The sequence below is a fragment of the Cricetulus griseus genome, chromosome 7 (assembly GCF_003668045.3).
Source record: "Cricetulus griseus strain 17A/GY chromosome 7, alternate assembly CriGri-PICRH-1.0, whole genome shotgun sequence".
NCBI classification, from domain to species: Eukaryota; Metazoa; Chordata; class Mammalia; order Rodentia; family Cricetidae; genus Cricetulus; species Cricetulus griseus.
In genome coordinates, this window is record NC_048600.1 from 69,694,434 (window position 1) to 69,722,123 (window position 27,690).

General features: G+C 45.1%; 1 protein-coding gene across 2 annotated transcripts in view; it reads right to left on the bottom strand.

The window, feature by feature from the left end:
* Positions 1–814: 814 nt before the first annotated feature.
* The window catches only part of Glra1 (glycine receptor alpha 1), an 82,410-nt gene continuing 55,534 nt past the window's right edge, over positions 815–27,690 (bottom strand). Inside the window, exons 4-9 of one of the 2 annotated variants that reach the window (XM_027426210.1) lie at positions 18,259–18,482; positions 15,879–15,961; positions 14,068–14,205; positions 11,422–11,636; positions 5,148–5,294; positions 815–1,102 (exon numbers count right to left, since the gene is read on the bottom strand). In XM_027426210.1, coding sequence (XP_027282011.1) covers positions 815–1,102; positions 5,148–5,294; positions 11,422–11,636; positions 14,068–14,205; positions 15,879–15,961; positions 18,259–18,482 — 1,095 coding nt within the window. Of the gene's footprint in view, positions 1,127–5,147; positions 5,295–11,421; positions 11,637–14,067; positions 14,206–15,878; positions 15,962–18,258; positions 18,483–27,690 lie in introns of both variants that reach the window. The other variant, XM_027426209.1, reaches the window with a different exon arrangement.

Sequence of the window (27,690 nt, forward strand, 5' to 3'; positions counted from 1 at the left end):
ACAACGAGAAGACCATGATGGCCATAGAGCTGGCGCTGAATTGGGCTGGCACTGAAGCACAGAAGCAAGAGGAGCAAGCTTGGTGCCCTGTGGGGGTTCCTGGATTCTCCATCCTCAGGCTTCTGCAATTAGTCATTCTCCTCAGTCACTTCCTGTTGTTGGTCCACCTTTATCCATCTCCATGACCCACGCCCGTCTCACGGGACCCTCTGGAAGCAGAGGCGGAATGGCTTTTTGGCATGTGTCGACGGGGGTCAGTTTGAAGATAGACATGGCATTTGTAAGGGTGTGATGTGGGCACATACCACAGCGAGCTTATTAGTGACCATTTCTACTCTGGGAAAAGTTGTCCATCACATTGGGGACTTTAAAAGTTTAAGCAGTTACTAGGCTGATTTAAGAGACGCATCTTTTGTTCTCGTGGGTTTTGCATTAATGGTAAGCATGGTTATATGTCCTATATTACACTGCTTTCCTGCTCTGGGGCAGGTGGCACTGACCTCCAAACAGGAGACCCCTGATCAAACCAATGGACTTGAATTTTGAAAGCTGTGATTCCCCAATCCCCCTCCCTGACCCCACCCCACCCCTCATGGTCCTCAGTTGCTGTATTCGAAAAGGCCTCCCACCACCTCATGCCCTTGGAGGCTAGATGAATATTGCCATACCCTGGAAGTATCCACCCCTGTGGTTTCTATTGCACTTGGTAGAGGGAGATGGGTGTGCGCTCCCCCTTTCTCCCTCCTCCCCTGGCTCCCAGCCTCTGTGTTCCTCCCACCACCCTCTCCCAACCCCCCACCCCACCCCTGAGCCTTCACTTGTTGTGGACATCCTCTCTTCGGACGATCTTGTAGATGATCCAGTAGAACATGTTGAAGATTAGGAAGGCCATGGGGAAACCGATGCGTGATATCTTGTCAATCTTCTTGGCTCTCTGGATGAAGAGTTTCCGCATCTCCTCCGGGGACTTGGATGGTGCAGGAGCGGGGTTAGTGGTATTATTGTTGTTGGCACCCTTGACAGAGATGCCATCCTTGGCCTGTAGACAGGCTGGGCCCATCCCATAGGCGAAGTTGAAACGGCCTTCTCCGCCATCATCATCCTGAAACAGATTCAGCATGGGGCTCTACTTAAAATAAGACAAGGGCTGGGCACCCTCCCTGCAAGGCACTCCCCTTGGGGGCCAGGCCATGCCATCTGATCCTCCCTGTCTCTCAGGCTTTGTGTCCCCAGTTGCTGGCGGCGGTCTGGCTGGCTGGGGAGTTCAGCCTTATAGAGGGGCGCCACTCACATGCTGAAACAGATGCAAGCCAGGGGATGGGAATGGGTACAGATTCTGAGGCCTGAGCGCCAGGCCAGGTTGTGGGTCTTTGCCATTTACTGAGGTCTGTGACCTCAGACCGGTAACTTCCTTCCTAGTGCCTGAGAATTATTTCAAGTTTTCTTCTCAAGGCTTTTTAACCTTTGGAGGCCTCACTGAATAGGAGACTCCAGGCTGGCCTGGGATTTGGTCAGAGTTTTGGAGGGTGGTTTGGAGACATCCCCTGCTTTGCCTCTGTTGCATCCTTCCCATCTTCCCCACCCTGTGATGGCCTGGGAAGGAGCAGAAAGTTCCTGGCTTTCCCATGTTATGAGTCAGGGAAGCCATCGCTTCTTCCTGCCTTATGTTCCCACACCATCACCTCCAACAGTCTTCCGTTTTCCATAAGTTTGTCAAAGGTTCTTTGTCATTTGGCTCCAACTTACCTTCCCAGCCCCCCCCCCCCCACTTCCCTTGTGATCTTCACTGCTGCTGGCTTTGTTGGCCTTCTCCTTCTTGGTAAAATGCTTGACCACTGATCCTAGAGGTACCTCCCTCTCCCAGTCAGTTCCATCTTGCCCTGGTTAGTCTCCTCTACCACCAGGCACATACACACATACAGGCAAAATACTCATAGACATAAAATAAAAATAAATAAATAAACTTTAAAAAATTTAAAAATGAATAAAACAGGTATGGGCTGATAAGATGGCTCAGTGGGTAAAAGTGCTTGCTGCTAAGCCTGAAAACCCGAGTTCAATCCTCCGGACCCATACAATAGAAGAAGAGAACAGATTCTTACAAGTTGTTCTCTGATCTCCATATTTCTGCACATATAGCCATACATGGACAATACATGGATACTTGTGAGTGTACACACACACACACACACACACACACACACACACACACACACACACACACGTTCAAGGCCATCCTGGCTACAAGAGACTGTCTCAAAAAGCAAATAAATAAAAGGAAAAACTTAGAAAGACCCTGTAGCACCTCATGTACATAGTTAACCTTCTCTAGACAAATGGGAGCACCGCTACAACATGGATCCCCAATGTATATAATGAGCTCTATTGGTATGGGAAACACCACATTAGCTTTCCTAGACCTTTTGGGAGGTTATACTCCACCCTCCTAATCTATTACACATTAGCAGGGAAAGAGGTTTGGGCCCATCTAGCTAGACAGTGGCCCCTTGTATCCTGGAGAAAGAAAATGTCTAAGGAATGATAGAAAAGGCTTGCTATTCCAACTATAACCAGCAGGTGACAGGACAAGTGTATTCATCTGCCTGGAGATGCTTGGTGATGGAGCTAGAAACTGGGACATAGACTATGGAACCCACCAGAGGGATCTGAGCTCCTGCTGAGTCTGGGCCCCACAGAAGCTTCCTAATGATCCTTCTAATGAGGGAGGCCAGGGACTTGGAAGACTGGATGCTTTCTGCCCAGCAAATGAGGCAACATTTGAAAACATGGAAAAACAGTGGGAGTTAGGGAGCCTGGCCCAGATCATTGGCCGAGAGAAATCCAGGCCAGAGCTGGTTCCTTGCCACTCCACTCACCATCAAGAGCTCCAAAACTTGCTTAGGCTTCTTACTCATGGGAGGTTTCTGCAGCCCAAATCTGCAGGACTCCAGTTAAGCCTTACCCAGATGCCAATGGGAGGTCTTCCATAGTGTGGGCCCAGGTAACCAACCTTGACTTCTGATGCTTGGAGCCAGTGCAGAGCCCTTGTGAATGAGGTCACATTAATTCAGCTGTGTACAGTGGGAGTGATGAAGCGAGCTGGAATTGTGGTGAGCTGGAGAATGTGTGCTCTGCCTAAGGGCAGCTCCCTTGTACAGAGACATATGGGGGGATGGGTACTCAGTTTGGCTGAAAGAGGCAAGTGTTTCAGGTGATGTCAGGAGTTCATGGTTCAAGAGGCTTTCTGTATAATTTTATTTTTTAAAAATATTTATTTTAGGGGCTGGTGAGATAACTCAGCTGTTTAAGAGCACTGACTGCTTTTCCAGAGCACCTGGGTTCAATTCCTAACACCCACATGACAGCTAGCAACTGTCTGTAACTCCAAGATCTGACACCCTCACACAGACACACATGCAGGCAAAACACTAATGCACATAAATAAAAATAAATACATTTTTAAGAATTATTTTATGTGTATGTGTGAATGTCTGCAACTATGTGTGTACCTATCGTCCTCTGAGGTCAGAAGAAGGCATTGAATCTCCTGGAGTTACCAGTGGTTATAAACTAACATGTGAACCCTCAGAACCAAACCTGTCTGAACCTGTCCTCTGCAGAAACAGCCTGTGTTCCTTTTTCTTCTCTCTCTCTCTCTCTCTCTCTCTCTCTCTCTCTCTCTCTCTCTGTTTCTCCCGAGTGCTGTTAAAGGCATGCACCACCACCATCTAGCTCAACCTGTGTTCCTAACCACTGAGCCATCTTTATCTTTATTTCTCTCCCTTTATCTCTTCCTCCCCCTTTCTATTTCTCCCCTCTCTCCTTTCTTTCTTTGTAGCCAAGGTTAGCCTTGGAATATCTACCTCAACAATGATTTTATTGGGCTTACAGAGCTTGAAGGGTAATTCATAGGAACATGGGGGAGTCCAAAGCAGCCACAGTGGGAAATCTTCACCCTAGAGGGTTTCCCTTCTTCAGTTAACCTTTCCTAGCTTTTAACCTTGAACTTTTTTGATCCTCCTGCCTCAGCTTTCAGAGTGCTGGGATTAAGGCAGAAATCACTGCATCTCATTTTATTTTAGATTTTTTTTTTTTTTTTGAGGAATGGTCTCATGTAGCTCAAGCTTCCCTTGAACTTGATACAGCAAAGGATGACTTTGAACTTCTGACTCTTCTACCTCGACCTCTAAGGGCTGGGATTATAAATGTGGTCTAATGTCTGGATTTATGCAGTGTGAGACATGGAACCGGGGGCTTCACAAAGCTAGGTGAGCTCTCTACCATTAGAGGTACATCCCTAGCCTTGGTTTTCTGTTTGTTTGTTTTTTGAGACAGACTCTTATGCTGTAGTCCGGGCTGACCTCGAACTCCCGATCCTCCTGCCTCTGCCCACCACACCTGAGTACTGGAATTGTAAATATGCACTACAGTACCTACAGATGATTACTATTTCAAAGGAGGGACCTAGTGCCTAAAGGGCAGTAGGAAAGGCTAAATGTCTAGGAGGCTCCAACTAGCCTGCTACATCTTTTCCAGTCCAAGCATAGAAAGACCTTGCTGTCTGCAACCCAAGATAGTCCTGTGGTAGATTTCTAACAGTTAAATACCATACTAATGGGAGCTGTGTGTTTGTGTGTGTGTGTGTGTGTGTGTGTGTGTGTGTGTGTGTGTGTGTGTATGTGTGTGTGTTAGTTTTATTCCTTGACACAGGTGTGACAGGGACAAAGTTTAAAGCTTCCTTGGAACCTCTGACTGACTTCATCCTCAGCAATCTTAACACCAAGCCAGTCTTTGTAGATGATGAATAAATTGAGCCCAGAGACAGGCCAGTTTGAGGTCAAACTGCAGAAAACAAGCAGCAAGCCTGTCCCAGCCTGCCCTGTCTGCAGGATAAAGCTGGTTATCATCATGACTATGGGCACTTGCTTCCTGGTGTCACAGCACTGCTGCTGTGGTTAAAGAGAGGCTCCATGTGACCAACTAAGTCATTATTCACAAGGGAAAAGTCAAGCTTTTCAGGATTCGATCTCTGACTCTTACTTGCCTTACCCACGGGGATAGCCCAATGAAGCAAGGGTCACTAGACTGCTCAAAGCTCTTCCTTTGTCCACGGGCTGCCCCTCCCTAGGCCATGCCCGAAGGCCTACCTTGTGATGTCGCCTCTTCCTCCTAAATCGAAGCAGCTCCTTGTGTTGTCGAGACACGAAGTTCACGGCCGCATATTCCAGCAGGGCCGAGAACACGAAGAGCAGACAAACAGCCATCCAAATGTCGATAGCTTTCACATAGGACACCTAGAGTGAGGGTGGGAGAGAGCATGGGGAGGTGAGTAGAGAGGAAAAGGTCCTGAAATATTGCATGGAAGATTCCAGAAATAAGCACTTTGTAAATTTTAAGCCATATAATGTTCTGAACAGTGTGATGAACTCTTGCGTCATACTTCTCCATCCTGCAAATAACAGAGGCGTATCCACTCTGTGTACACTACCCTTCTACCAGTCATGGAGTAGCCATGCGCATTATCAGATTGACTGTGGCCAAAGCTCAATTCACTTGATAATGGCTCAAAGCACAAAAACAGTGATGTTGGGGATTTGGATAAGACAAGAAAAGCTACAAAAGGCTGCTTTTAAGCAAAACTGTGAAGTTCTCAATTTAATATGGAAAGAAAAATATACTTTGCTGATATTGCTAAGATCTACATCCTCAACAAATTTTTATTTAAAGAAAATTTTAACTGTTTTATTTTACATGTTTGTTTTTTATTTTATATATTTACATAAAGGTGTTTGACCCGCGTGTATGTCTGTGCACCACATGCTTGAAGTTCCTGAAGAGGGCAGAGAAGGCACAGGATCCCTTGGAACTGCAGTTACAGATAGTTATGAGCTACCTTTGGGTGCTGGGAATTGAACCTGGGTTGTCCACAAAAGCAGCCAGTGCTTTTAACTGCTGAGTCATCTCTCTAGCCTAAGAATACATTTTTTAAAAAAGATTTATTTTTAAATTATATGTCTGTATGTATATTTGCATGTGAGTGTAGTATCTGCAGAGACCAGATGAGGTCATCAGATCCTCTGGAGCTGGAGTTAGATAATTATTAGCTGCCCAGTGTGGTGCTGGGAACCGAACTTGGTCCTCTGCAAGAGCAGCAAGCGCTCTTAACCACTGAGCCATCTGTCCAGCTCCACAGCAGAACACATGTGTCTACAAAATTATGGTACCTATAGGAAAAGATTATGGCATATAGGGTTTGGTACCACTGCCATTTTATGCAGTTGCCAAAAGGAGAGGATAGTGGTATGTCCCTAGAATATGATCCCTGTGGATAAGAGGAGCTTGTTGTATTGAGTATGGATGGGACATTGCTTGCTCTTCAGTAACTTTCCCCAATGCCCACCGCTCATCAGCTGGGATGTTTGGATGGGAGGAGCAGAGGAAGCTAGAAAAAACACATTGAACAAGCTGGGCAGACTATCAGGGAAAAGATGTGATGCTTACGGGAGAAGGGATGAGAGGAGGATGGTGCACCTCCATCGCCTCTGTTTGTGGAAAGGAGCATTGTATTTAGGTTTGAGAGGATGCTGGACTGAGCATGAAAGGATGTTGTTAGCAAACAGCACCATCAGAACCCTCGGGAACTGTCACTTCACAGAATCATTGACTACACTCACTGGCAGAAACTGCTACAGTCACATTACCTAGAAATCTGATGATTAACTACAGAGAGAATTAATTCAAGAAAAGCAGTTGATGGCTGAGCGATGGCTCTGTGGGAAAGGGCACCTGATGACAAGCCTGATAACCTGAGTTCAAACCCATGTGGTGGAAGCAAAGAACCAACTCTCCCTAGTTGTTCTCTGACCTCCACATAGACCCCTGTTTCTTACATGTGCCCACACACACACACACACACACACACACACACACACACACACACACACACACACACACACACCCACCCACACCCACACACACACACACACCCCAAATGAACAAAAAGTAATTAACAACAATAACAATAAAAGCAACTGGATTTTGGAGAGACTAGCAAGTTCATGGCATTGTTTTAAAACTGTTGAAAGCTGGTATCTTTTACCTATCACTTCTCTACTTCCCTAACCCAGAAGATCAACTAATCCATTTCATGTTTCTGCTGTGGCTTCTCTGTTCTGAACATTGCAGAATTCCACTATGAGATAATATTACAACCTGTCTCCTTCTATGCCTGGCTTCTCCCACTTATAATATTTCTGAGGTTCATCTTATTGCTGCATGCAACAACAGCAGTTTATTTACTTTTAAAGGTTTATTTTATATTTATTTATGTGTATGTGCATGCATTTGTATATGTAGATGTACATGTGTGCAGGGCCTGTGGAGGCCAGAAGAGGTCATCAGTTGCTCCTAGAGCTGGTGGTTGTGCACTACCCTACATGGGTGGTGGGAACCCAATGGCAGTCCTCAGCAAGAGAAGCAAGTGCTCTTAACCGCTGAGCTGTCTCTCTAACCCCAGCAGTTTATTTTTATGGCTTAATAATATCCTATTGTATGGACACACAGCACTGTTTTTGTCTGTTCATTGGACAGTGGATATCAATCATCTCCACCTTTTGGTGAAACAAAGAGTGATGCTGTGATCCACTGGGTAGAGTGGCTGCATACACGAATTCATTTCCCTGGGGCTTTGGGAGCTTTAACTTGCTCTGCTCCTATCCTCACCCTCTAGACCACAGTAACCTTGAAAGTCAGAAGCTGGAAAAGCACAGCAATAACTAACCACCAGGCAGCCACTGGAGAGGGCAGAGGAGCCACTTCAAGCTGGTTCCCAGGGCCCTGCCCTCCTCCTCTGGCCTCTCTAGCTGTTCCCTTAGAACTCCTACACACACGCTGCCTTTATTTGACCTGATTTGGAGTGGGCCCATTGGGAACAGTTTTCATTTGATTCTTTTTAATCTGGGGGACATTTGTTGAAAACAATTAGTGGCAATTGCTATCAGAGGCACTGAGGCAAAACAGCAGGTTAATCAAAAAACTAAAGAAGGGTCTGGGGATGTAGCTCAGTAGTGGGGCACTTGCCTGGCAAGCTCAAGGGCCTGGGTTCAAGCCTTGGCCATGTTAAATGAAAAGTCAGGAAAGTGAACTGTGTCATGAGATGTCACAGTAGGCTAATCTGTGAGTGCCCAGGGACAACCCAGGACTTCCTGACCGCTGAGCAGGAAGTAAAGGCTGAAGGCAAGCTGTAAACTGCCTGGCTAATACTGACTCTAACAGACTCTCTCAGGAGGAGATGGGGCCATTCATAGGATCTGGACATTCCATAAAAATCTGTGTGGTTTTTGGTGTGGCCACCAGGCTGAGTGAACCAGACTTCAATAGTTGACATAACAGAGAATACAAGGTTCACAGAACCAGTTCAGACAAAGTTAAGAACAAACATCAACAACAAGTCCTTAGGGGGTAGAACCAGAGTTCCAAAAATTGCCCTGTTGTATTATGTAATATGAGCAATTTATAAGGTGTGCAAAACAAACAACCAACTCAAAATAAAAAATAACTCCCCCACCAGAAAAATATGATCTGGTTACAGGAAATAAGGTAGGTAAAAGAGGTGGCACCTGAGGAAACCAGACCTCAGACTTACCAGAGACTTAATTATTTTATTTTACTTTTAGTTATGTGTATGCATTATGTCTGTGTATGGCACGTGCACAAGAGGCTAGAGACACTGGATCCTCTGGGGTTGGATTCATAGGAGGAAGCTAGAAATTGAACTCAGGCCCTCCAGAAAGAGCAGTGAGAGCTTTTAATCTCTAAACCATCTCTCTAGTCCCTTTATTTTGTTACTTTTGAAGATAGGATACCATATAACTGGCCTTGAACTTGCTGTATGGCTGAGGATGATTTAGAACTCCTGATGCTCCTGTCTCTGCCTCTAGAGGGCATGTGTGCCACTATCATACAGAGAAGAAAAGACATTAAATTAGCTGTTTTAAATGCATTCAAGCAATTGAAAGAAACTACACAGGAATCTGAGCATAGTGGCACACACCTGTAGTCCCAGAACTAAGGAGGAGGCTGAGGGTGGAGGATCACCCATGTATTCAAGGCCAGCCTGGGCTACAGAGTGGACTCTGTCTCAAATAAAATGAAACAACACAAAGAAACTAAAGGGAAGGTTGAGAACACTCTCTTGTCAAACAGAAGATGTTACTATAAAGGTAGAAATTGTAAGAGAACCAAATGAATACTCTGAAGTTGAAAGTAAGTAATTAAGATGAGAATTTCACTAGAGGAGACAACAATGAATGTGAGGAGTAGAAGAAAGCACCAGAGAACTTGGAGAAGAGTCAGAAACTTTGAGATCATGAATCTGAGGGGAAGAATGCGGGGAGAAGAGCAGAGCCACAGAGACTCATGGGAAACTGCCAAAGCCACCAACACGTGATGACCAGAGCCTCAGAAAAGACAAAAAGAGATAGAAAATTTGATCAGTTACCTACCCTATGCCTATAATCTATTTATTAATCATCTATCAATATATTAATAACCTATCATCTACCTATATATCATTGATCTTCTATAATTTCTTCCAACTGTCTACTCATCTGTCTATCCTATCTATCTATCTAAATATCTATCTATCTATCTATCTATCTATCTATCAATCATGTATGTGTGTATCATCTACCTGTCTTATCTATCTATCTATCTATCTATCTATCTATCTATCTATCTATCTATCTATCTATCTATGTAAACAAAACAAATGTGGCTAAGTACTAATAATTTGTGAATGTGGGTGAAGGTCATGGAGCGTGTCTTGGATACTCTTTCAGTGTTCCTGTGTTAAATCAGAGGTAATGTGTGGTCCTGACTGGAAACAGTACTGTGTTATTCACCAGCATGGGCCTGGCATGAATAGCAGAATACAATGCTGTGTCTGGTGCTAGTGGACAGAGTGGGAAGTGCCTTGGACAGTTAGAGTGAATGTAGCAGATGTTGGACCTGGCATTAGTGAAAAGCAGAGCAGGACAAAGCAGCAATTCACAGCAATGGGGGAGCAGCGTGGTATTTCACAGGAGGGTGTCAGGGAGTAGGGGCATGGTGGTAGTCTTATTCCTCACGAAGGGTTGTGGAGGGGTAGCAGTATGGGGAACAAAACATTATGTCTAGTGTTAAGGGTGAATTAAGCAGAGTCTGTGTTGAGTCTGGTGGGAGGACTGATGAAACAGAATGCTGAATCAGGCAAGCATGGAATAGCTTAGCAACCTGGGACTCCACGCACCCTTCTCCAAACAATGCATCTAGCAACCCAGGGCCCTGCCTGCATCATGCTGCATGCTCACTGTGGACAATGTATCCATGAAGAACTTCCCTTTTGTGGATCGTTTCTATCAAATATCTTCCTGGATGTATCTGGGTACTGGAAGGAGGGGGCTGATTCAGTCTAATTGGTTTTGGAAGTATGAGCAGTAAGGCATATTTTGTCCTCTGAACAAACTTGTAGGAAGAATTCTTTATTTACCATCTTTTGTTGTTTGTTCCTTTTTTGAGACAGTGCCTCACATTCTAGTCCTGGCCAGTTGGGAACTCACTATGTAGAACAGGTTGGTGTGACTCAGAGATCTTCCTGCCTCTGCTTGCTAAGTGCTGGGATTAAAGGCATGTGGGCCACATCTTGACCATTATTTACTGTTTTATACCTATGCGCAATTGGGTGTGCACATAATTAAAACCAGATGCATTATGGGAAAAACATGCACAGTAAAGTTTATATAACTCAAATCTGTCAATCACAATAGAGAACCACCCAGATCATATTCTTTTTTTTTTTTTAAAGATTATTTATTTATTTATTATGTAGACAACATTCTGTTTCCACGTATATCTGCACACCAGAAGAGGGCACCAGATCTCATAACAGATGGTTGTGAGCCACCATGTGGTTGCTGGGAATTGAACTCAGGACCTCTGGAAGAACAGTCAGTGCTCTTAACCTCTGAGCCATCTCTCCAGCCCCCCAGCTCATACTCTTTAGCCATCTGTGCCTCCTTCCTTCTGTCTCTATAAAAGGAGGTTCCAAACAGTAACCAGACCTTTGAGTCCTCTCTTGCTCAAGTGATCTGCTGCTGTTCTCTTTGGCAGTGTGCCTGATTTATACTCTTGATTTGCTTAGGAATAAAGTTTTCTTGCTAATTTGGAAACTGTATGCATCTTCCCTCACCCCCTTACCCCCGGTCTTTGAATAAGATGCCAAGAACCTAGAAACTGGTCCCGACAGCAACTTCTGGAAACAATACTTCATGCAATATGATTACTCACGGTGACACACTATGCTCCCCATGTCTTAAGCAGGGATGAGGGATGCTGGATTCTTCTCTGTTTGGGGGTTCAGTACTCCCCAATGGTGCTACTCACCTTGGGTAGGGAGGCTCGGGAGCCAGAGCTCTGTGTAGTCATGGTGAGCACAGTGGTGATGCCCAGACCCACACGAGCTGGTGCAGCATCCATGTTGATCCAGAAGGAGATCCAGGACAGGATGACGATGAGCAGGCTGGGAATGTACATCTGGATCAGGTAGTAGCCCATCTGCCGTTCCAGGTGGAATCGAGCCTCAATGCAGGTGAATTTACCTGCAAGGAAAGACAGCAAAGGAGCCATGGAGCATGCTAGAAAGTAGCAACGCGGTTAGGGTCAGCTTGAATGGAGTCCTGGTCCAACCCATGCTATCTGTGCTCATAGTCAAGCTCTTGAACTGTTTGTTCTGTGTCTCAGTTTCCTCAGCTAGAGCAAATGGGGCAACACAGTTTTGACCCTCCATTTGCATGGGGTCTACATCCATGATTTTAGTTAAGTGTAAGTAGAAATGTTCGGAAGTTCATCTCCCCTGATCACATAAGGCTTTGTTCCTGTCATCACACCCCAGACAATAGGTGAACATTTGTCTACATAGCATTTACACTGAGTTAGGTATTGTCAGTCATCCTGAGATAATGCATGCAGAAGGATGTGTGTATGTCACATACAAGCACTGCCCCACTCTACCAAAGGGACTTGAGCATCTTTGGCATCTTTGCATCTAGGTATCTGAGGGTGTCCTGGAGACAATCTCTTGGGAATACTGAAGGATGACAGAAATGAAACACACACACACACACACACACACACACACACACACACACACACTGCATATGGTTACTCTTTTTTTTAAATACATTTATTTATTCATTTGGTGTGTGTGTGTGTGTGTGTGTGTGTGTGTACAACTGGACATGTCATACCATGGCCCTTGTGTGGAGGACAGAGAACAATTTGTGAGAGTGGGTTTATCCTTCTACCGTTTGGGTCCTGAGGATCAACCTGTGGTTGTCAGGCTTGGTGGCAAGGACCTCTACCGTTTGAGTCCTCTTGCCGGCTCTCATATAAGTAGCTCTTAGGGTTTTTGTGGGTGATATGAGATGGTGCTTATGACAGTCCCCACACATTGTGAGTACTCAGCAGCATCATTTGCCATCAAGCCAATTATCATGATCATAATTATCATCACTAACTTCATTATCACTATCATCTCTATCACCATTTCAATCTCATTTCTATTATCATTGCCACAATCTTTGACATCAGCATCATTACCATCTTCATCAACACCACCATCACCATCACCATCATTCTAATTATCTTCATGATCATTGCTACTTTCACCACCACCACCACCACCACCACCACCACCACCACCACCACCACCACCACCACCACCACCACCACCACATTTGCTAAGAAAGAGGACTGGTAGAGTTTCCAGACCTTTTCCTCTGGTGTCCCCAAATGTGACTTGATTCTATCACTTCTTGTAAACCTTTTGTTTGATGACTTTTATTTGAGATGTTCACACCCACACTCTTGGACTTCTTTCTTCCCAAGCGTTTCCCTTTCTCTTAACTCTTGGGTTTAAAAATGACTGAATCACTCTGCTTAAGAATCCTTTTGTTCGGTCCTTCTTATTTATATGAAGCATTTCCTATTCTCTACAGGAAAGTTTCAACTCTCTAGACGTCCTACCCAATTGACCTCTGACCTGTTTTTCTAACAACTTCCCTCTTTAATTACCCTAATGGTTTCCCTCTGTCCCCTGTCCTTCTCTGAGCATGCTTATCTCTTCACCCTTCTGAGTTTTGATCTTGCCAGTGTCTAAGCTGGGAGGCCCCTCTTCCTTCCCACAGCCCAGGAAATGCCTTTCCTCATGCAGGGCAGCTTATTCACAACTGGCTGTGGCTTGGGAGGATCTCCTGTGATATTTGGATCCACAGTCAAGTGGTTGCTTGTTGGGAGTACTGTTGTCTCAGAATCAGCATGCTCAGGGGTGAAGTGCATCTTCAGACATTCAGAGACTTCTCTGTGGTGACACAGAAAGTTGTAGTTGTCCCAGGCAGACCAGAGCCCAGGCTCCCTGTCTCTCCCAGGGCCTTCCGCTTAACAGTGTCTTCTCTTGCCCCTCCCACCAGGGCTCACGTGAGCTGGCTTCCCATCTGAGATGGGCATATATGGGTTTATGGTCTAACTCCACTTCCTTCCTGAATTCAGCCTCTCCTAGCAAAGGCTAGACTAGTCATGGATGACAGAGAGCTGATCAAGCATTGGGGCTTCCCCTTCATCCACCATGGCTCCCAAGAATGGGCAGATTTTTTAAAGGTTAGTAATTACCAATTAGAACCATGGTCTCCCAGCTCCCTCTTGCTTGGGTCCATGGCAAGCACTTTACTTCTGCGCTATCAGAAACACAAGTTTCTGTGTGGCAGAGCCCACTCTCCATCTATCAACTTTCCCTCCTTGCCTCAGCAGCAGCAAGGGAATATTTACTGGCTTCCCTTGTAATTAGGTGTGGCTGAAGCTTAGGTCAACATACCAGGACTCACAGAAAGAACATCTCAGTGGCACTTTTTTTCCCTTTGTTCCAAACCTATTCCATTAACCACTGTGTAGTAAACACAAACTATGTAGTTCTGTGGCTGAATGATGTCTGCAGGGACTGGGGTCATGGAGAGCATGATGGCCACTTGCACCCACCTGTGTTGTAGTGCTTGGTGCAGTATCTCAGGTCCTTCTCCTCTTTCAGGATAAACTGAGGCAGGGTGAGTCCATCTGCCACCTGCACAGCTCCCTGTTCCTGCCACTCAAAGATGAGGTCATTCATGGTGTATCCAACTGGGAGGGATTGGAAGAAGGAATGGTTAGTAAGGCCTCTGCATTATACTTAGGGTTGGGGGCTGGTCAAATCCCCAGATCATGGTGGAGGTCAGGGGACCCCATTGTGTTTTCTTCTCTATCCTCCGTTTAAGGAGATGAAACTTGGGAAATTGTTGAAATTCGTTCCCCAGCCCTCCTTCCTAGGAGGTTTGTCCTGGGGCCCTGCCCCTCACCTCATGACGAAGGGTGATTGACACCAGCACTTCTTGCACATGCCAATCCCCAAAACCTTCCCCTTTTGTTCTCTAAAGGTTTTCCTCTGGGAGTGAATCGAGATCACCTGTGGTAGGTGGGAAATGGTTGCCCAATCAAGGCAATCAGATTTCTGCTTCAGGACCAACTCTTTTATTTTCTTGAGACATGATCTCATGTAGCCCAGGCTAACTTCACACTCACTATGCAGCTAGATCTATTTTCAAACTCCCAATTCTTCTGCCTCAGCCTCCTGTGGCATATACTACCTAGCTATGACCTACTTTGTGTGTGTGTGGTGTAACGTGTGTGTACTCATGTGGTTATGTGAATATGTGTGTGTAGGTCAGAGTTGATAATGTCATCAGTTGCTCTCAATATCATGTATTTTTAGAAAATATTTTATCGTTATTTTAAAATTGTGTGTGCGTGTGTTTGTGTGTGCGAGCACACACTCACGCATGTGTATGTGCGAGTGTCACGCGTGCAGATGGTCTCAGAGGCCAGAGGTGGTAGATTCTCCTGGAGCTTGGTTTTCAGGTGCTTGTGAGATGACCAGTATGGGAGCTGGAAACATTGCAAGAGCAATATGTGTTCTTCTTTTAAGAATGTTTTATTTATTTTTATTTCATGTGGATTGGTGTTTGGCCCGTGCACGTGTGTATGTCTATATGAGGGTGTTGGATCCACAGGAACTGGAGTTACAGACAGTTGTGAGCTGCCATTTAGGTGTTAGGAATCCAGGTCCTCTGGAAGAACAGGCTCTTAACCACAGAGCCATCTCTCCAGCAACTACCTTATATTTTGAGATATGGTTTCTCACTGAACATGGGACTCATTGATTTAGTTGGGTTGGCTGGCCAGTGAGTTCCAGAGATCTGCCCATCTCTGCACCCCTGGCCACGACTGGCTTTTACATGGGGGTAGTGATCCAAACTTAGGTTCTGATGCTTATGTGGCAGGCACTTGATTGTCTGAGCCTTTCCCGTGGCTCTGTTTCCTGCTTCCAACAATACGCTCCACTAGTTCCTTCCCCTTTGCTAGAGTGACTTGTGCAGTCAGTTGTCTGCCTCCCCCGCTGAAGTGAGCATCCTCAGACCATCATTTCTCTAGGCTATGTATGTCTCTTCCTTTCTAGCAGGCACATTCACAAGGGACTTGGCATCATGTTTCCTCCTGGGAGGATGCAGCTGACGACAAAGTCTGTGCTCCAGTGAGACAGAGCTGGGGAAGTTATATTTCTAGTGCATATTCTCAAAGGGAAGCCCCCCTCCCCAATTTGGCACTTTGAATTCTGAAAGTACTCTCCCGGGGTCCAGGGATTAGGGAATTTCTTCCTGGCAATGGGTAATAGGAGCCTGGCTCCTAAAAAAAAAAAAAAAAAAAAAAAAAAAAAGCAAGCAAGCAAACAAACAAAACGATTCAGGCAAGGGACTCACAGCTTTCCAGTTGCATGATACATGTCTGTACATCCATCGGGAAATTCTTCAGGTCCATTGGGCAGGCCAGAGTCAGGGTGATTCTGAGAAGAGAAGGGACTGGGTTGATACGGGGATTACATTCAGGGAGTGTGTGTCTCCATGCTTTTGCCAGTTGAAGTCATTGTTTTAGGTGGGGTCTGGAGACCAGGGGATCAGTGCTTATAGAATAAGTGTGTGCACATTTCCAAATTCCTGGGATGGCAGAGGAGGCTGGGTGACAGAAAGGAGGTGGCCCAAAGCCATCCGTCAGAAGGACTTCCGGATTTCTCTGGAACTAGGGACCGCTTTTTAGTGGGTTGCTAGGGTGCCAGGTGCTGTCCCAATGCCAACTCTTTCCTCAGGTAGATTCCAGGTTTTTCCATTGAGTTCTAGCCTCAGGTACTCCCGTGTTTCAGCAGAAAGTGCTGCACATGGATCTTGGCTGCTTCTATTCACACAGCAGGCCTGTCAGAAGTAAGTTCAGCCTCCTCCCCCCCCCCAACCCGGACTGCTGGCTATTCCCCCACAGCTGACTCACATCTGTGAGCTCAGGCAGGGATAAGTGGAGATCAGTGGGCCAGTTATTTATTTTGGGGCATTCAGCCTTTATAAAGGCTACAGCCCCAGAGCCAGAGGGAGCCCCCTGTAATGCCCCAGGCTGGTAGCTGAGGATCGGTGGAGTAGGCTCTGGGACTGGCTGACATGCTCCCTGCTGTCCCAAGGCCAGTCCCACTTCTTTGAGGTACCGAGGTGGAGATGTCTCCATAGAACATAGCTACTGCCATCTCAAATGCACACCTAATCCTTTGTGAACTTCCCTTCCAGCTCATACCACAGGTGTGTGTGTGTGTGTGTGTGTGTGTGTGTGTGTGTGTGTGTGTGTTCTCCTCTAAGGACATCATAAAAGCAGGGGGAGGTGGGAAGAGGGAGGAGAAGGGAGGCAGGGAAGGGGTGGGAGGAGTGAAGAGAAAACGAGCGAGCGAGGCCCATTTCTGAAGATAAAAGCTCTGAAGTGGGGCAGCTGTCAGGCTGGGTTAATTCCCAGATGTGAATGACCTTGGGACCATCACTTTCTGCTGACCTGTCCTTCTGTCAGGTTGCACTGGGACTCTGCTTCCCAGAGACATGAAACTGTCCTGGCAGCAGTGAATTCCAGGCAGAGGTGACCCTCCTTCCAGCAGCCCACCAGGGCCTTGGACCCATGTCATTCTTCATCTAGATGTGGCTGGTAGGGCGAGCTCAGTCAGCAGAGCTTCTGCTGCCCTTCAGTGGTGAGGGTCCCATGTTCCTTCCTCACAGCCTGTGGGGATTGAGTCCAGTCCCCTCTGAGGGTTAGGATCAGTGCAGCCTCTCCCCTTTCCACCCGGCCCCATCCCTGATAATTAAAGGTCCTTTCTGAATGGGAGATCAGACCTCTCTCCTACTGAGAACTGAAGGAGGGAGGGGTGGTCGGTCACTTAACACTCTGAAGCTCCTTTAAATCACAACTCATTCATTCATTATCATGTATTGATGTGCAGATGTAAGGAGATGGCCAGTGGCCACTCTGATTCTCCAGAAGTCCTGGGACCCAAGCGGATAGCTGTGGTTCTTTGATTCTCCAGAATCATTGGCACTAGTACCCCATCAGAACCTACTTTATGACATGAAAGTACTTTCCCATGAAAATTGGGAAAGTTTCCTAAATTCCCACACCCATACTTTTTGGATGTTCATAACAGGGATCATCAAACCTGGTTCATGATATAATGCATATAATGATATAATACATGAAAAGTGTTCACGTCATCTGCTCTCCAAATTGCTGATGTTGTGAGTGTGAGCCTATTTCTCCACTTGCATTGTCCATTATTCCTGTGCCCCGGGGTAGGAGATTTTGTGTGCGTGCGTGCGTGCGTGCGCGCGCGTGTGTGTGTGTGTGTGTGTGTGTGTGTGTGTGTGTGTGTGTGTGTGTGTGTGTGTATAGAACTGTGTCACATGCCACTCTGAAAGCTTAGCACCTAACTATTGTCTACAGGCTACAGGACTGGGGAGGGGTCCTGCCTCCCAAGGCTTAATACCAGGCAAGTGGGATTCAAAGTGGGGAGGCAGCAACCCTGGCTCATCCTCTCCGACTGTGCCATTTACCTGGTGGTCTCATTTACCACCAAGATGCTGTGTCTTGGCAAGTTTTGTTCCTCTACGCTTGCTAGTGATCATGTACGAGAAATCTATTTTTGTGGACTCCATTATAATCGTCCAGTACACAGGGTGACTTGAATTCCACCTTCCCTTGCAAGCCTTTCCCACACTCTCTCTGAGCTTGTGATGAAACCCATTCCTAGGACTCCCTGACCTTGTTGTTGGCTCTGGAACTCACCTGATGCTGTAGAGGACATTGCCATTACGGGAGATTCTCAGCAGTTTGTTGTCAGTGGTGATCTCATGGAAGTGGGCTCCCTTCTCATTGGCAAAGAACAGGTCAGGCTTCCAGATGGAATCCAACATGGACGGGTCGAGGTCCAGGGAGTCGTCAGGGTATTCATTGTAGGCCAGACGGGGGTCATTCCACTGTTGCCTCAGGAAGATGTTGACCCTGTAGTCCTGCAGCCCCGAGACAGCATGGGGGTGGGGTTAGGCACCCAGAGCCAATTCCCAGAGGACTCTGGTGCTTATGGCTCATGGACCCCAAAACTTATCCTGGAGGAGGCTGAGTGTGGCTGCCTCCCCTGGTGTGCCTGGGCACCAGAGGACCAACAATCCCTCCTCTCTATCCTCAGCTAAGTATACTCAAATCTGAACTTTAGAAGAAATGTTTTGTTTTGAAGGAATTTTAACTAGGCGTGGTAGCTCATGCCTGTAATTCCAGCATAGGAGGTTGAGGCAGCAGTACTACCATGAATTTGAGACCAGCCTAAGTTACATAGCAAATACAGGGCAGAGCACAGCCCTGCCTTAAAACAATAAACAAACAAAACAAAATAAAAAAATTAAAAATAAATTTCAAAGGCTAATGTAATAGATCTGTTTTCTTTTTCTTTAAAATTAAAAAGCTCTCTTTCCTTCCTTCCCTTCTTTTCCTTCCTTCCTTCATTTCTTTCTTTCTTTCTTTCTTTCTTTCTTTCTTTCTTTCTTTCTTTCTTTCTTTCTTTCTTTCTTTCTTTTGTGTGTGCAGCATACATGTGATGGTCAGAGGACAACTTGTGGGTCCAGGGGATTGAACTCGGGTCATCAGGCTTGATGGCAAGCACTTTACCTGCTGAGCCATCTCTCCGCAGTCCCCTGTTTTTATCTTCCTGCTAACATTTTGTTATATTTACTTGCTGTTTTGTTTTGTTTTGTTTTAGACAGGATTTCTCTGCATAGCATTGGCTGCCCTGGAACTCACTCTGTAGATCAGGCTGGCCTCTGAACTTTAGAGATCTGCCTGCCTCTGCCTCCTGAGTGCTGGGATTAAAGGTGTGTATTGATACATCCACCTTACTTCTCTACATTGTAAATAAGTAAGTGTAAAAAGAGAAGTTCATGGTCATTCATAGCTGTATAGTTTGAGGGCTTGCTGGGATACAAGAGACTCACTCTTTTGAGCCAGGCTTTTGTTCAGGCTGCTCTCACTGAATGTAGAGTTACACAGAGGCTATTTTATTTCCATTCACACTTGGGAAAGCTGTCCCAAGACACTGGGCAGATGTAGCTAAGGAATATTCCATAAAAACAATATTTCAGTAGGAAGTCTTTTACATGCTGGAGAGAGGGCTCAGTGGTTAAGAGCACTTGCTGCTCTTCCAGAGGACCCAGGTTCAATTCCCAGTGACCACATTGCATCTCACCTGTGACTCCAGCTTTAGGGCAATCTGACACCTTCTTCTGGCTTCTACCAGCACTGCACACACCCAATCATACACACACAAACACATATAAAAACAAAATAAAACTTAAAAAAAGGCAAGTGTTTAAATTTTGCTGGCGAGGTACTGTTAACTTGGGGGTGCATGAAATGTAGTAGCATTGTAGATAGAATTTGGGGTACATTTGTGTTTCCCAAGGCGGAAAGGCATATCATCAGTGTTGGGCCCCACAAAGGGCATGACTTTCCCACAGTTAATGACCCCAAGTCTGACTTTTGGTACCAACCTTCAAGAAAAAATAGACACACACATATATACAAACATAGATACACATACACACACACACATACCCATGCATACGCCCACATGTGTACATACACACATATACCCCTATACCCATGCACACACACCCACACCCATGCACCCACCCACTCACCCCCACATACCCCCACACTCATGCACATCCATATGCATGTGTGTACATACACACATGCACACACCCATGTGTGTACACACTCACACAACACACACACACACCCATGCACATCCCCCCATACTCATGCACCACCCACTCACCCACGCATACACCCACACCCATGTTTGTGCTCCAGCACACACACACACACACACACACACACACACACACACTCATGCGCACACTCAGTATATCACCCTTTCCCCGAGGGTGCCATAAAAATGAGGCCACACTGTATTTTTTTTTGGGGTGCTGCTTCTGAGCCCTCATTAGTCTTGATCAATCACTGGTAGGGATGAATGAAAACAAATGGTCTTCCCATGCTCACTCCACGCCTGTCCACTGCCTCTCACGTGCTTCATTCTGGTGGAAATATCAATAGCTTCATAAAACGTTTCAAAGCATTTTATAGGATTTTCCTATAATTTAACTGCAGCCTGTCCCTCAAGGCCCATAGAAAATGACATTTGGTCTCATAATCTCAGGTCTTATGAGTCCCATGATGGGGGCTAGCGCTGGATATTGTTTAAAAACTCCAGTTCCAGGGGATCTGACACCTCTTCTAGCCCCCGAAGGCACTGCATGAACAGATATATGAGGTGAAATACTTATACATATCAAATAAAAATAAAGACAAATAGAACATTTCTAACTGTATTTGTGTAGTCTCTCCATGTTTGTATGTGTTCATACACAAGCGTATAAGCGAAGATGTGGAGGTCAGAGGACAACTTTCAGAGGCAAATTCTTTCCTTCCCCTATGTAGGATTCTGGTCTCCATCGAACTCTGGTTGTTAGGCTTAGTGGCCAGTACCTTTACCCACTGAGCCATCTCACCAATGCTGGATGTTGGGTTTTGTTTTTCGTGCATTGGTGGTGGCATCTCTGAAGGTAGCCCCTGCTCCTTTTCCTTTGGAGCATACACAGACAGTGTGTGTTAGGATGGGTTCTTGGAAACTCACCTGCAAGTGAACAGACTATGAATGGTTGGGTAGAAAAAGCCTCCAGTCCCCAAATCCCAGTCATACTTTTGATGTTCTTGCTAGTGACATGTCAAGACTGTGCATATAGCTTCGAGGAAGAAAAGGAAGTGACATTTCTTAAAATGTTTTCCATACTGTCACACACATTTAATTCTCAAAAAAGCTCTGCAAACAAACACCCAGATTGCTACAACAAGGGAGAGAAATGGGCTTGGAAAGGCTGAGAGATGTGTCCAAGAACAGGGTTTATGGGTTGGAGAATCTAGGGCTGCTAGTCAGTGAACACTTGACTTGGATGGAAGAAGTTTGTTCTTGCTTTGGATGCTCTGACCCTTGTTGCCTGGCAAATTCTGGGAACTCAACTTAAGCCCCAGCCACTTTAGGAGCTAGATGCACTAGGTATGCCCTGGTTTTCTTGCTGAGCTCTCAGTACAATGGAATCTTCAGAAACACCCATCTGAGTGCTTCCTTGAGAGTGGCTCCTCTCCCAAGTGTGATTGACAACATTTGGAAAGCTGAACTAGTGTTTTTCCTGCAGCATCTCTTGCTTCCCCTAATAGCCCTCTCCTATTTTCATGTCTTATTTTTTCTTTTTGCAGAAGTAATGCATGCAAACAAATAGAATGGTGAATCATTTGAAAGAAGCAAAGAGACCCCATAGGATCTCATTATAAAACGACTAATGAGAGTCAGAGCAAGAGACTGGGACAGCCTATTGTAGAGTCCCCGATGCCTGACTTCTTCTCTGGCCCCTGGCCTCCAGCTCCTGACAGCTTTCCTGGCTCCTGAGTTCTCCCCATGACCATTGGCTCCTCTTGGAATCTGTTTCTCAGACATGTTCTCATTATGGAGTTTTTCTCCGAGGATTGGTAAACGGTTGGGAATGAAGCTCCGAAGGGATCAAAATGAGTGATTCAGTGGGCTGAAAGCCAAATGCTTCTTCAGCTTCTTAGCCTTACACTTTGCTGGCTTGGTGTTTGACATATGTGGAGTCCACGTGCAAGTTCAAGAGCCAGACAGGCAACAGTGGAATTCTCCAACCAAGGACTTAAGGACCTACTTTCTCAACGGCAACTCAAACCCCCCAAAGTGGGGCACTCAGATAGTTCAACTATATTCAGCATCAACTCACCCATCCATCCGTCCGTCCGTCTGTCTGTCTGTCTATCCATCCATCCCATCATTCATCCATCCATCAGGTATTCAATATCTGTCCATTTATCCATCCATCCACCATCCATACATCATCCATCTGTCCATCCATCCCATCATTCATCCATCCATCCATCATCTATCCATCCATTTATCCCTCCATACACCTATCCATTCATTCATCCGTCCATAACTAAACATGTGAGAGTTTCCTATTTGTCACTTATAGTTGGATTTCTCCTTCTTTCCTTCCTATGGCATCTAATTTAACATTCTAATATCTAATAAGCCCCTTTAAATTTATAATTGGGGTGAAATGGAAGCTCAAAAAGTTTGAACAGGAAAGATCTCAGAGCTCGGAAGGGTGTGTTATTGGAAAGGAGATGTGGAAGACAAGAGGCCCACTTGCTGTTGTCAGAAGCAAGAGACACGGCAATAAGGGGTAGATGCAAATCATGTTCTTATTTTTCTTTTAATGTGTAGCCCAGGCTGTCCTCAAACTCTCCATCCTCCTGCTCCAGCCTCCTGAGTGCTGAATTGTGTGTGCCATCATACTTGACTCATGCACTTTTTAAAAAGCAGTGGTTTATTACTTTTTTGGGGGTGTGTATGTGATTGTATGTGTGTGCACATGCTATGGCATGGGTGCCGAGGTCAGAAAACAACTTGCAGGAGTAGGTTTTCTCCTTCTGTTTTGTAGGTTCTGGGACTCTAACTCAGTTTGTGAGGTGTTGTGGCATTTGCTTTTACCAGTTGAGCCATCTGCAGGCCCCTGAGCACATTTTGAAGTCTTAGCTTCCAGCTCTCAAGGAGAGTTTGTTCAATTCAAATAGACTCAGCATTGATGGGGCTGCATTGGATACAGACAAGCAGAAGCAGAAGCAGAGGCAGAAGGTTTTGGTTTCTGGACTTGGGGAACTCAGATTATCTAGCACACAAGGCAAGCTGTGGTCACCAATATCCACTATAGAAAACTCAGAGTTATCAGTGGTCTTGGGATATACTAACAAACTGTTATCAGATGCAGCCCTTAAACCACAGGGGCTTGCTTCCAGCAAGGTTAGATGAGAAGGTGACACCTGGGATGCCCATTTCAGTTTGTCTTTCCTCCTGAAGCTAGCATCCCAGAGCAGCTTTTGCACGGAGATACAGACAGCAACTGCTTATGGTATCTGCTTAGCTGGGAAAGGAGCCAACAGTGTGTGAGGACAGAGGTGATGTGTGAATGCTTAGAGCAGCCATGAGGAATGGGGGCATAGCTTCAGGTGTTTAAAATTAGAATGAGGAGAGTCAGGGGTAAAAATAGTCCCATGTAGAAAAAACCCAGCACAGACAGATCTGTGTAGGCAGGGGCATTCGTGTTTACTCAGCCTAGCATAACAACAGCTTCCCCTTACCGAGCACCTACTGTGAGCCAGGCATTGTGCCTAAGTGTGCCACACAACTTGGCCTTTTCTTTTCCTCCTTTTTATCTTGAGAATCGTCCCATGGTATATTCTTCAATCTGATTTTAAAAAAGTGTGTACATATTGGTGTATGTGTTTATGGGTGCATATGTGTGGTTATTTGGATGACAATCATCCTCCACAGACTCTTGTGTTTAAACACCTGGTCCCCAGCTGGTGGTGCTCTCTGGGAAGGTTATGGAACCTTTAGGAGGAGAGACCTTGCTGGAAAAAGTGTATCACTGGGCTTTGAGGGTTTATAGCCTGACTTTACTTCCTGTTTTCTCTGATGAGTATGGATCTACTATTAGCATCCAGCTTCCTGACCTTGCTACCATACCTTCCCCTCTGTGATGGACTCCATATCTCTAGAACTGTGGGCCAAGATACATTTTTCTCTCTTAAATTGCTTCTAGTCAGGTTATTTTTGTCACAGCAACAGAAAAGAAACTAATACTGTGTGTGTGTGTGTGTGTGTGTGTGTGTGTGTGTGTGTGTGTGTGTGTAAGAGCAACTGTGTGTGGAAGCCAAAGACAACTACCATGTATGTGGAATATTAGTTTAAGATGTGTTACATTTGTTTAGGCTGTGGAATATTTGTTTAATGATGCCAAAATGTGTTGCTTCTTTTATGTTGCATTTGCTTAACTCTGTGAAGCTGTGTTACTTTGCTTGCCTAAAACACTTGATTGATTTAATAAAGAGCTGAATGGCCAGTAGCTAGGCAGAAGAGAAATATAGGCATGTCTGGAAGGCAGAGAGAATAAATAGGAGGAGAAATATAGGATCTAGAGCAGAGCAAGGAGCAAGAAAAGGAGAAGGAGGGGAAGATGCCAAGGGACAGCCACACAGCCAGCCATGGAGTAATAAGAAAAGAAATATATATATATATATATATATATATATATATATATATATATATATCCCAGAGACAAAATGTAGTTAAAGATAGAGGGGTTAATTAAGTTAGAAAAGCTGGCTAGAACAAACCAGAACAGTTGTTAAGTATGATCAAAACAAACACAATGGTTGACACCACCATCTCTTTGGTAGTTGAGTTGGTGACTCCTCCCTGTCATTTGCATTGACAATGTATCATTGTCAACTTCTCTACAATCACAGTATTCCCAATTGGCTCAAATACAATTTGAAATGACAATTATACTTCAACAAAAACAAGCCTTCTCCAACAAGAAAAAAATAAATCATTCAAAAGTGGAAAAAAAAAAAGAAAAGCTGACTAGAACAAGTCAAGCTAAGGCTGGGCATTCATAAGTAAGACTAAGTCTCCATGTATTTATTTGGGAGCTGGGTGGCAGGCCCTCAAAGTGCAAAAAGAAAGATCCTTCCAAAACAAAAATCTCAACAACAGCCATGTTGATCCTTAGGTGTTATCCACATCTCTCTCTCTCTCTCTCTCTCTCTCTCTCTCTCTCTCTCTCTCTCTCTCTCTCTCTTTCTCTCTCTGTGTATGTGTGTATGCATGTTTGTCTCCTTATCTCTCCTCTGTCCTTCTATCCCAATCTTTTACATTCTTTGAGACAGGATCTCTCACTGGTCTAGGCCAGGTTGGCTTACCAGTAAGTCCTAGGGATTCACCTGTCTCTGTTTCTGGCTTGCAAAATGTGTTCTGGGGACCACACTCAGGTCTATGCTTGTAATGCAAACACTCTGCCAAGTGATCCATCTTAGCCCTCAATCTGATTTCAAAGACAGAGAATACTCAAGGAGATAAGTATGCTCAAATCACATGGTTGATAAAGAAGGGTTGAGGGGTTGGAGTTTGAACCTAATTTGTCTATAAAATTCACATTCTCATTGGACAAGAGAAAGAAATACAAGGCATAAGAATTAGAAAGTTCAATTGTGCCTGTTTGCAGATGATGTGATTCTATATATGAAAAACTAAAAAATGCCAACAAAGGTTATTGGAGGTGATAAATGAATTCAGTACCAGGATACAAAAGTACCAGAATGAAAAACCACTAGTTTTCCTATGTAGTAATATTGAATTTGAGAAAAAAAATCAGGACAGCATCATATTCACAATAGCTATAAAACAAAACAAAACAAAAAACATAACCTGGGAGCTGGGGAAGTAACTCAGCAGACTGCTTGCCTAGCATACATGAAGCTCTGGGTTCCATTTTCGCACCATATAAACCAGGTATGGTGGGCACAGCTCTAATTTCAGCACTAAGGAGACAGGGGCAGGATGATCAGCAGTTCAAGGTTGGAGAGATGGCTCAGGAGTTCAGAGCACTGACTGATCATGTAGAGGATTCCCGGAACCTGCAGGGTGGGTAGCAATGGGCTACCACTGGTTACGGGGTTCTGATGCTCTCTTCTGACCTCCTAGGGTACAGCACACATGTGATGCCTAGACATACCTTTGACAAACATAAAATGAATTAATCATACAATAAAATAAATTAATTAAAAATCCAAAGAATTTCAAGGTCATCTTTGCTACATATAGAGTTTGATGACAGTCTGGGCTGTATGAGACCCTGTCTCAAATATAAAACCTGCCCCCATAAACTTAATTAAGGACGTGAAAGAACTCCTCAATGAAAATTACACAACTTTAAAGAAGATCTGAGGATACTGAGAGGTGCAAGGACCTTCCATGTTCACAGATCAAAAATAACTATTGTTAAAAGACTCCCACCACACAAAGCCTTCATAGATGCAATGTAGCCTTCATGGGAGACACGCTCCACAGAACTAAAAAAAACCCCCAAATTTATATGGAAACATGATTGTCCAAACATCTTGAGTGGAAAGGACAAAGCTGGAGAGTAATGGCACCTGATTTCAAGACATCCTGCTGAGCAATAGTTAAAAATGGTGCAATACAAGAACAGATGCTCAGATCTGTGAGGTAGAACACAGTACCAGAAATAAGTTCAGCATCTCCAGCCAACTGCATTTGAAGGTGCCAAAAACATACACTGGAGAAAAGACAGCTTCATCACCAAATAGTGCCAGGAAATACTGGACATTCAGATACAGAAGATTAAAATCTCATTGTCTATCTCTCACCCTGCCCCCCCCCCCCAAATTAGCTCAAAATAGGAAAGAGACCTTAATGTAAACCCTGAAACTTTGAAACTACTGGAGGAATTGGGGGAATATGTTGAGAAGGTGGCACAGGATGTGATTTCCTGAACAACTCCAAAAACTCAGGAAACAAAAGCAAGATCTGACAAACTATTAAAATAAAAAGGCTTCTGCACAGCAAGAAAAGTGCCAACAGAATGAAGAGACAGCCACAGCATGGGAAGCGCCATTGCTAACCACTGAGCAACCTCTCAAGCTCTTGGAGATCTTTAAAAACCATCGCCATCATTTGCACACACGTCACTGCTAGAAAGAGCTGTAGAGACTCCAGTTTCAACTACATATTACACATAGTCCTGGGAAGCTAAGCAGATCTCCCAGGATGCCAAGCCATTCCATGACTAAGGCAAGGCTTCCACCATGTGATGGTTAGTGTTAATTGTTATCTGGACAGAATCTAGAATCATTTGAGAGAGGGGCCTCTGGACTTGCCTGTTGGGTATCATCGTGATGTGTTAATTGAGTGGGGAAGACCTTCCCACCGTGGGTGGCACCATTCTCTGGGGAGAGCATCCTTGACTGTATTAAGTGGAGAAAAGGGTCTGAGCAGCAGCTTGCTTTCACTGCTCTCTGCTGCTGCTTCTGTTTGTGATTATTTATTTTTAATGTGTATGCATATGTGCCTGTGCGTGTATCTGTATATGCACCATGTGTGTGCAGGTGCCCATGGAGGCCAGGAGAGGGCATCAGATCCCTTGGAACTAGGTTTACAGGTGGTTATGAACTTCCATGTAGGTACTGGGAGCCGAGCCTGGGTCCTCTGTAGGGCCAGTAAGTTCTCTTAAC